This window comes from Anopheles arabiensis, chromosome 2 (assembly GCF_016920715.1).
Source record: "Anopheles arabiensis isolate DONGOLA chromosome 2, AaraD3, whole genome shotgun sequence".
NCBI classification, from domain to species: Eukaryota; Metazoa; Arthropoda; class Insecta; order Diptera; family Culicidae; genus Anopheles; species Anopheles arabiensis.
The window spans coordinates 566,027-576,602 of record NC_053517.1 but is presented as its reverse complement, the minus strand read 5'-3'; the positions used below and the strand labels follow the sequence as shown (position 1 = coordinate 576,602).

General features: G+C 39.8%; 1 protein-coding gene and 1 non-coding gene across 2 annotated transcripts; one reads left to right on the top strand and one right to left on the bottom strand.

Moving 5' to 3' along the window:
* The first annotated feature begins 156 nt into the window (after window positions 1–156).
* Window positions 157–229, top strand: Trnaf-gaa. Its single transcript has one exon. It is a non-coding gene; the product is annotated as a tRNA-Phe (tRNA).
* A 6,893-nt stretch (window positions 230–7,122) lies between these two features.
* On the bottom strand, window positions 7,123–9,946 carry LOC120896713 (toll-like receptor 7). Its single transcript, XM_040301060.1, has 3 exons — window positions 8,459–9,946; window positions 7,604–8,398; window positions 7,123–7,535 (listed from the first exon to the last, which is right to left on the bottom strand). The coding sequence occupies exon 1, from the start codon at window positions 9,926–9,928 to the stop codon at window positions 8,510–8,512; it is 1,419 nt and encodes a 472-aa protein (XP_040156994.1). The 5' UTR covers window positions 9,929–9,946; the 3' UTR covers window positions 7,123–7,535; window positions 7,604–8,398; window positions 8,459–8,509.
* Between the last annotated feature and the right edge of the window lie 630 nt (window positions 9,947–10,576).

The window sequence follows — 10,576 nt, the reverse complement described above, 5'->3', positions numbered from 1 at the left end:
TGTCAAACATGAGGGAAAGGTGCACTAGGAACACCAATCTCATGTAGATAAGGGGGTGCTTACTCCCGTACTTATCTGGTGGAACAAACGGCCTGTTTGATCTCGTAATGCTGCGCATTGCAACCTAAAAATATAGTAGCGAGGAAAGAAGCATGCGCCGAAATAGCTCAGTTGGGAGAGCGTTAGACTGAAGATCTAAAGGTCCCCGGTTCAATCCCGGGTTTCGGCAGGGAGTGTTTTTTGCGTTTATATATGTGCGGTAAGTCTTTTCTTCTTTTTCGAAGTATGGATTGTTTCTATTAATTATTAAATTTTTTTAAATTTTTGATATCTAATCAGGCATATAGGTGAAGGCTATCCCGTTTATACTAAATGCAAGTTCTTAAAAGTATTTACTCCATGATCGGTGGTACTATTCAAACACAGTAAAGATTTAACACAGTTTCAACACATCTAGATTTGCAAGTGATAAAAAGATAATTTTGGAGATAGCAACTTTAAATGGATTTGTGATATCTTTTCCTGCGTATACATCGTTTGCAGCTGAAGTTGCAGTCTTTGAATAGTTTTTATCCAATAGAACCAATGGAACGTTTGCCATTTTGGAACAAACAGAAACAGGAAGTCAATAGCAAAAGTAGCGAAAGCGCACAGAGGTGACGCAAGTGTTTTAAGCGTGGTTGCATTTTATTCCATTTGCTGTGATAAAGGCCACAAAGTTATGCTTCGTTCTTCGGGAGAACAACCGGGTATGGCAGCTTTTTATCCTTTTGACATTCTTTTTTCATTAAAAGCTGCGCGATATCGGTTCTGGTTGAATGGCTACAAGATTTTTTTTGTATGTTTTGAGCGAGAAATGGCGGCAATTCTTCGCGTTGCGAGAAGTGAATCAGGACGCAGAGTCGTGAGAGGGTAAAATGTGCGAAATAAATTTCCCATTTTCTTCACTCTTCACTGGTTGCGGTCGATGATGATGGCTGAAAGCGTGAACAGGATGGAAGAGCAGTAGATACCTGCGGGTTGGAGAGTAAGAAGAGAGGTGAGTATTTAATAACATACGATGCACTAACGGCAGCCAGTTAGAACTTAGTTCTGGCACCATAATACAGAGCACCAAAAGGGCTGAAGTGTTAGTGTACGGGGTGGAGGTAAAGCAGATATAATAACGATGTTTTTCCAGCTCTTAATAACTATATTTCCAGCTTCCTCTGTCCACTGCAACCATTTCTGTCGAGGATACTAAGTGCTGAAGACTAAGATTGCAAAGTTTTTAGCTAGCTGTTCCCTTTGACGAAACTGCTGGATGTAGTTGGCTCGCAAAGGGTTTAGTGCATCGTAGTTCTATTGAAGTAAAAAAGTGTTCTCATGGTGTTGGAAATGGCACACCAGTTGGAAAGGTATTGCTAGGAAAGGAAAAAGCAAATGAGTTTTCGCAGCACTATTCGCTCGTTTCCTCGATGTTTTCCTTTGTCCGGAACCGTCGGGCACAGTAATAGAAGTAGCATTGGTTCAACCATTTTTAAAACGTTTGCTGATCGCTGGTCGGCTTCAGGTGGAAAGGGTACGACTTGCCAGCAAAAGAACATTAAATGTCTATTACAAGATGGCGGAAACGATTTTCCAAATAGCAGGCAAACGCTGCATGACCAGCTTAGCTCAGTTCAGCCAGCGCACATCAGAAAAAGGAAATGCCCTGAGCAGCAAATACTTGATGTCATCTATTATCTGGCTTATAATGACCGAAAAACGGCCGAAAGCTATCAGCGACCAAATGGTAGGTATCGTTCGAATGCTACCATCAAAGTGCACGATTATCCTGGGATGCAAACAGACAGATTTGCTTTTGGGATGCACAATTCGATTTGGCAACGCCTTTTCCAGTACTTTTCTATCTGTGGATCCTCTTTGTGGATGTCGGACGAGGCGAATATGTATTACATGATAGTTGTTGGAAGCAAAGAGTCTACTTAATATCTGAACATGTGAGAGCTATCGGGAATTCGCCAGATAATGGTACCTGGAGAAATGTATTCCTATGCTTTTTGTTTATCTATGAGTAATCGATAAATATGTACTAAGTTTAATCATGTTATAAAAAGCTATCAATTTGTAGTCGATATTCTACTGTACATACGTTTGCATAAGTGCTGCTACTGTGAACCAGTGTACATGCTGACAGGTTTCAACTACTAAATTGATTTTACTGCAATGCTAACACTCTGGATTATAATGGAACAAGTTTCTATTGCCAAGTGTTGCCAATATGCGCTTGTTTAACATGATCAAGCATTAGCAATGCATGCATGGGTTGAAGGAAAATAGCTCGTTACAAAGGATCATGGTGCAAGTACCGGATGCGATAAAAGCGTTGAACATTTTTCTTGCACCATCTCGTGTGTGGTATACTGGGGTTGACACTAGTTTTACGTCGTTTAACGAGAGCTAGCCTAGGTAAAACGGTTGAGTTCAAATCAATAATGTGCCACTTTGCACGGAGATTCCGTTTCGCTGCCAGCTTGTTTTGCCCTAGTAATGGATGGTTTGTTTGCACCAGAACCGGAACGAGACAAAAAATGCTTCTTCCTACTCATGCATTTCCGGACCAATGCCCAATTTCTACGACTTGGGCAGATGGCGCAGCAAAGAAAGCAGAAGCATTGCAACAAACTCATTGGTTCGGAGGATAAATGGTACTTAAGAGGTTGCGGATCTTGAACGAGCTTGAACAAGTCATCGAGACAATTTCTGGCAAACTGCAAATACCATCCTGGCACGTGAGTGTACATTGAAGCGAGGTGAATGCAAAACCGAAAAGGAAAGCAGTTAGCAGTTATAAATGCGCTGAAAATGGATCGTTAGTAAGTGGCATCGTGCTTTAGTGGCGATTTGTCAGAAAACTGCAGTGTATGTATCTTTGGTAGAATGCATGATACGCAGCTTGACTGGAAAAGTGTGACTTGTTGGAAAATCCGAGAACGAATGGGGCGTAAAATATGGACCATGGGGTCTTCTTCATTTGGGGCCGCATTTAGTCGATGTCAGTTAGCGAGATGAATGATTGTTATTTTGCCTACAGTACCAAGGTTAAAGTATTCTCAGTCCTTAGCCGTTTGTCGCCAGGCTACTTTTCCGAGTAGGCTAGCCTAGAAAGTGCAAGAAACTGGAGAGTGCTCGTTGATTTACAATCACCCATATTCAGTAGAATGGTCGAATTAAGAGAATCCTTTGTGGTTCTGGAATGAAGCGAAAATCGTACTTGAGTCGGGGTCGTCTGTTTGCCGGCGGAATATGCAGGGAGCGTGATGGCACCGGATAAGGAGCTGTGTACTGCGGGGCGCAAGAAGTTAAAAGGTTTGCACTGTAATTATAAGTTCTTCGGCCCTTGTTTTTGCTAGCGCCAGTTGGCCGGTGGAGTAAATCCGCTCGACAAAATCCATTGGCCTTCTCCTAGCCAGCGGCTTTGTTTGTCTGCATTTGAAGAGGAATTGTTAGAGTTTGGATGAAGATGGTTGCCCTGCGGACGACCATGGTCGGGTTGTTAATGAGAAATGTAAGCAAAAGTTAACTGCACGAGGAGGTTCGATTAAGGGTGGGATGGTGTGATTAATTCTAATTCGATTAGGAACACAAAAGTGAAGATTCAGTAGAACCACGCTTTGGGGGATAAAAATTCTTTGTTCGTTTGCTAGGCAGAATTGAGAACCACTATTCCAAATCTAAGTAAAGCATTTTTTTAAATATTCAATGTTACTCTTTTAATTTCTAAATGTGACGTTAAGTAACAATATAATTCTTTTGTGGAAAATGGAAGATCGAACGACCCTTGAATGACTTTTAGGATAAGGATCATTACCAAATAGGACACATCGTTAAAGAATTTGAATAAAAACCTCTCATAACGGAAAGATCAGACAAAGGAGCCTGATTGGTTCGGACAAGGAATGAAATTTCATTTTAGGATCCTGTCAGCTTATAAGTGCACAAAAAGAATACTTTACAAAGCTAATTTTTTCAGATGAATTTTACACTGTCCATATCAGGGGTCAACATGCAGGACAGATAAAAAAGGGTTGCGAAATGCTTACCTTGGTGCATCGCCTTTGTTATTTTTTTTTTGTTAGCAGAATTTTCCTTTACCGATTGCTAAAAAAAGAGTGTAGTAAATTGAAAAGGCAGAATAAATAATGATATACTGGTAAGGCTGCGCGCCAGGATCAAAACGTCCCGTGGAATGAGTCTACCAACAGCTTGACGCGTAGTGACGAAGGAAATTAATTCTAATTTTCGCTGATTGACCGCCAAAAGGATGTGCGTTGCTGGTCGTGAATTTTCCCTCAAGTGAAATTACCATGAAGAGTATGGGCGTGTTGTGGGTTTGTCCATAGATCCTTAAGTGCGTCTAGCAGATTATTCCTGGCCGGGTAGCCTCGCTCCGACCGTTGCCCCGGTGGGGTTTTCTATGTTCTCCTGGGTCGGGTCGGACATCGGTCGACTGTCCGAGGCGAAAGTAATTCAATTCGCTGACTCTCCTCAAAACGCGTAACCTGGCCGGCGTTCTCTACGAAGGAACGTTGATATTCGGGTACTGATTATCGGGAAAGTGGCTTCAGCCGTCATTTCATCCCGAGGGAGGCCTGCAGAGGGAAAGGATCAGTTTAGCAACGGTAGACAAGCTGACTCGATACGCTGAATGGCTACGGAACAGAGAAAACTCAACCGTATCGTACAAGGCATTCAGCCGGAAAACTGGGCCTCCACACTTCGAGAGACAAAGAAACTCCCCCATTTCCTCATGAGGACGGAAATAGATGGCGCATGGATGGTCAGGCGCACACTGGCTGGATTGACCGGACGGGAGTTGGTCGTATGCAAATCGAGTCCCCAAAACTCGACAACTTCAACCCGTTGGGAAATGAATTAGAGTGAGAGAGTGACCAATGACAGAGAGAGATAGAAAGAGAGAGAGAAAGATAGAAAGAGAGCGAGAGTAGAAGAGAGAGATAATAAAAAAAAAGAACGAAAGAGAGGGAAATTGAGAGAAGCAGTGTGTGAGAGAAGTGAGCTAAAGAGTTTTCGATGATAAATTTCCAAGGTGGCAAGCTTGGTTTTTCCGGTGGTGGTTTGTGCTGTCTGCCTCTATTTTACGCCCAAAGGCTTTTGCAGAATATGACTACGGGCGTGGTGTCCAGTGGAGAGCCCTGTGGATGCGAAGCGGTTTCCCATTCTGACAAGTTTTGCGGGTGCTACCGGTCAGCACACGGTTGGACATATTCTTTCTGCCCATTCTTGGTAAAATACATTTGCGCATCGTGCCTATCGCTTTCGACCGTAGCAAACAATCTCAAGGGAGCAAGAAACCAGATGCCAGCACGGATAACCATGCTTTTAGGTGAAGGACTTTCGAAACTGGACGGTGTATTTCACTGCCGCTTAAATAAAATGGTTTAGAGTTGCCTTGCAGCACGCAAAAACAATCAAAGGTGCACTTACTCTACGAGATGTACAATTGTTAGTATGTCTGTTTCAAATGCCAGCATTGTCTACTAATGTGCAATAGTTGAAAACACTTGTGTTGTCACTATTAAATAACTTTATATCAAGACTAAAAGTTTATGCTATCGCAGTTAGTAAAGCCACTATGAAAGAGGAATCTTTACAATTTGTCTATAAAAGCATGGATTTTAGAACAGTTCTGAATAATCAGTGTCGTAGATTTTGTTCACACGCTACATAATTTCTGAACTTTATTTACTTCTGAAATAAATTACTATACCGTCGCGATAGTTAGCCAGGATAGTAAACTAAAACCATATCGATTATCGTTTGGGTCTGAAGTGTATGTTAAAGATGCAAAATTTAAGTGGTTGATTTATTGTTGTTGCTTGCTGAAAAAAGAGGATGAAGCCATTCTCGTAACTATTTCGTAAGCAAAATCTCGCTCTTACCATACGTTCGTTCAGAGGAAGAAACCCGTGCGAAACCACAGCACGGTTCAGCACTTTCTGAAATGGTTTCAGACTGTGGTAGTTATTGGTTGGTCAGAATTGGTTGTGGTTAGCCTAACGGTTGGCTAGAACGTTATAGGTCGGAAATGATTAGAGTTGGTTGGTCCGTTCACTTGATAATGGACCCTGGAAGATTTTGTAAAGTACGGCGTTGGGGAAGTTAGGGTGGCGCCTTTTTATAACTCTTCTATCATTTCATCAAAACGGCTTGCATCATTTGCCAAAAATCTGATTGTGAATGGATCAATAGTTTCGACATCTGTCTCAAATGGTATTCTTGGCATATTCTTCAGTAGAATGTTACAACTTTTAAACATAATATCATACGTACGATGATTAAAATGTATGTAGTATGACATAAACTTCACTTCCCGTAGGAAAGTGTCAGGAAAGTGTCCCAACATCATGAGAACCCCTGAAAACCCCTATATGTATTTATTTAGTTATTTAGTGTTATATTGGATATATGTTTATATGGTTGATGAGGGATATAATATTGCAACCAACTTCTTCAAACAAAAACAGACAATGCGTGTCAAAGTAGTAACAAAAACTGATGTACTTGAAATGGAATATTTTTTTCCGGATTAATTACATTCCATTACAAAGGTAATATTTCTCTGATTAGTATCTCGTATAGACGTATTTCGTAAAGTATTTCGTTAGTTGTTTAAATCGCTTTTTGTTTTTTGCATAGATGCGACGATATTCGTTACCATCGTTAAATAGACCTAAGGGGACGTTAATTATAAACCTAGGGTTAAATAGAGCTAAATTTCACAAACTATGCGTCAAACACATGCTAGAAAGTGGTCGAAAATTAATCGAAAGTTAATGGAATTATTGCCTGTAAACATGTTCTGTTCAAACGAATGCTTTGACTAGTGATCGCGAAATGGATGCCACTAAGGGATACCGAAATTATAAAGTTAAAATTTATAGCTGCTGGTAGCTGGTTTTCTTTTTTCCTCCTGCGTAACATTTTTATGCCTGTACTACGTTTGCCTCGATCCTGGAGATATCATCCTTTCTGTTAAACTTCTTTACTCACCAAAGTCACGTGACCAGAGTGCATACGCATGTGAACGCTAGTGGCAAGCGATGAAAGCGGTAGAAATCGATTAAAGTAATTTATTTGGAAATTAATTAAAATTCAACACTCGCGCTCAACTTGCGAGCTATTCACACGCCAATTCGCACCCGCGCAGGCTCTTTGTGGTGGGGGATTTAGAGCTGCTACCTTCCCTTTTTCCTTCCATTTGTCCGTTGCTTGTGGTGAGATGCTACAGGACAGATCCAGAGCTCCAATGTATGGGCATGAGTGCATGGATTGTAGCACTAGATCGGTTCAACCGAACCACGCGGGACGAGTTTGATTTTGTTACAGAACAGCAGAGTGGAAGAATTTACTTTTAATACCCTTACTCGTGGGTGACTAACGACAGAAAATTCATGAAGAGCTACAGTAGAACCGTTGGCGCCACATACTGACCATAAAAAAGGTCACACCCATACATATAGTTCGTGATCCTAGAGGGACGGTAACGGGATGTTATGTTTCAAAAGGGTAAAACCATTTCAAAGTGTAAATTACTGACCATCGAGAGCATTTGGTTGTTTCTGGTGTAAGTTTTTTCGCTGTTACCTTTATTGGGTAAAGCTTTTTGCCATTTACTAACACCCCTTTCCGAATGGAACGACGACGGAACGTGGAGTGGGACACTAGCAATTTGGGACACTAGCGGAATCGATCCGATGGGTCGCGATTTCCGTTCTGGTGCGCATGGGGTATTTGCATCGATTTTGAAACAGTGAATCGAATTATGTAAATGTCCAAATGGCGTAACCAGGCATCTACAAAGTGGTAATTCGAACGCAGAATTCAAATCTAATGAATGTTGTTTGAGTTAGCTATTTGCAGATGTGGACGACTTGATGTGATATCAAATTGGTACGATGGAAAATCATTTGGATTCGGAGAGTGGTGTATGTTTGAAATTTAAGTATAATTAAGTATCATTCTGTTATTTTAAATAAAGGTGGTTTCACGAGCATTTCTAGAGTGTATATCATTAAAAAAAACAGTTTGTAGAAATAATAATTTCTGATGGAATTCTTACATATTTATACAAAGTTAGTACTATATTTTTTGGACTGATTACTGAAACAAAATGATATGACATTGAATGAATTAACAGTTTAAAGGGTATTTAGGTGAAAAGAAATCCAAATGTTTCCAAAGATAAACTACGACTCTTTGTATTCTTACTCGCGATGACTAAAGCGAAAACACACTTTCAGCTAACATTTTACAATAATCATAGAAAGATATACATCTCCTTGGCCTCCTGCTTGTTTGTATTATGATGAGTTCGATTGATGTAACATTACACCTGAAAGCATTTAAAATCATTTTAATATATGATACAACAAAGAAAAGAAACCATGATTACTTAAAGCCATGTTTATTGTACAATCGAGTTGAAGAAACATTGTTACCATGCTTATGGTTGGCATCTAATTCCGTCTACATTTGGTAGGTGTGAAATAAATTCATTTGGTTCAAGTACAAGCTTTAGCGATCCGAGCAGGTCTATTAGGTCGTAACAGCGCACATTGCTATTTTGAATGCCAAAATTATAGAGGCTTTTGTTGCGAGTCAGCTGCTTGGCATTAACATACGATATTTTATTTCCATGTAAAAGCAGAGTCTTGAGGTACTTGAGCGGCACGAAGACTAGGAAGTTTAACTCTTTGATATTGTTGTATGAGAGATCAATCTCGTCTATTAGATCATATTTGCGCATAGAGAATGTACCGAACTCGATGTGCGAGATGCTATTGTGTCGCAGGTTGATAAAGTTAAGCGATTGTAGCTCGGCAAAGATTCCGATTGGAATTTCGAGTATTCGATTGTTTGACAGATCGAGCGTTGTCAGTGAATCGAGATCATCGAAGATATTACGTGGAACACCGTCGAAGGAGAAATTCATGTGCGACATATCGAGATAGTGCAGGGCACGAAGGTTGTGTAGGAAGTCAAAGTTTTTCAGCTGATCGTTACCGGAAAGATCCAAATGCTCTAGGGCTGTTTGATTGTCGAATGCGTACTGGCCGATTCCGATTAGCTTATTGTTTCGCAGGTTGACCTTAGAGGCGTGCAAAAAGGCGTTGTTCTCGATGATGCTTATGTTGTTTGTTGACAGATCAAAATTAAGCGCTTGGTGGTATATTCCATCACGTAGGTAGCTGTGCGTTGTAGCGATTGCAAACGTTCCGGATGCAATTTTTGTGATAGAGTTTCTGCTTAGATCTAAATCAGTTAATCCGACGAGTGGAGAAAACATTCCTACCGGTATCGAGGTAATTCTATTATCGCTCATATTAAGTGTAGATAGCTCCGACATGCCAGCAAATGTGTTGATATCCAAGAGTTCCAGCTCCAGCTTCATGTCAGCCATATCAAGACTTCTCAGACCAGTAAGCTTTGATAGAAAAGCAAAATCTTTGAGTGTTGGATTGCCATTTAGATTCAACTCTAAAAGTTCTTCTGGATATTCAAAAGCTTTTGTTGAAACTTCACGCAGTCTGTTGTAGGAAACGTCCAAACGATGTATGGTGCTGAAGGTGTTTTCCTCGATTCGAACAAGATTGATCGCATTTGCTTTCACTTTGTTAATATAGGGTATTGGTGGTAAAGTGTGGATGTGACAGTCGAAGAACTCGATGATGCTCTGGTATCTCTCGTTGCGAATTTCTTTGAAGCGATCATCCTCGGACGCGAAGACATTCTTTAACAAACACTTGTCATCAACAGTATCACAATTTAGACGTATTATAGCTCCATTTGCTACAGTTAACAAAAACAAAGAAGCAACGCAATGAGTTAGTACAACGAACCGCGTCCCAGCCATCGTGCGCATGAACTGATCAGCAAATGGAAGAAGATTAAAATGAGACTGCTGTGGTTGGGCGTGTTATCAGTATGAAACATACATCGCCTGTAAGTAATACAAATAACACAATTTTACTAAGAAACCATCATTAGATTGAAGATTGAAGTTTGTTATGTTTCTGTTTTTTTTTTCTTTTCCTTTCTTTCGAAGTGAATACCCAACTTTATGATTTACTGAATACGAGCAGCTCAAAGTATTGCATCTACTTTGTATTACTGTATTAGTGCACTACTTGTCCGTTCTTTCATTTGCATACTAGTTATAGTTATACAATTGAACTTTGGATGTGCTGTATAAAAAGACTTAAGAGGTCTTGCGAGAATGTTTATAAAACAACTTTATTACCATGAAATATTATAACCCCCCCCACCTATTGTTTGATGTAATTGTTATTTGTTTATTTGTTATTTGTTATTTGTGTTATATATATATAAATAAATATATATATATATATATATATATATATATATATATATATATATATATATATATATATATATATATATATATATATATATATATATGTATATATAATAACAATCTCGGCATACAGTGGTCTACTCACATTTTGTTTATAAGCACACCAACACGACTGGTATAGATATTCAAGATAAT

Bases quoted from the DNA above. Each gene is read 5' to 3' on its own strand.
- LOC120896713 (XM_040301060.1), bottom strand. From the start codon at position 9,928: ATGCGCACGATGGCTGGGACGCGGTTCGTTGTACTAACTCATTGCGTT.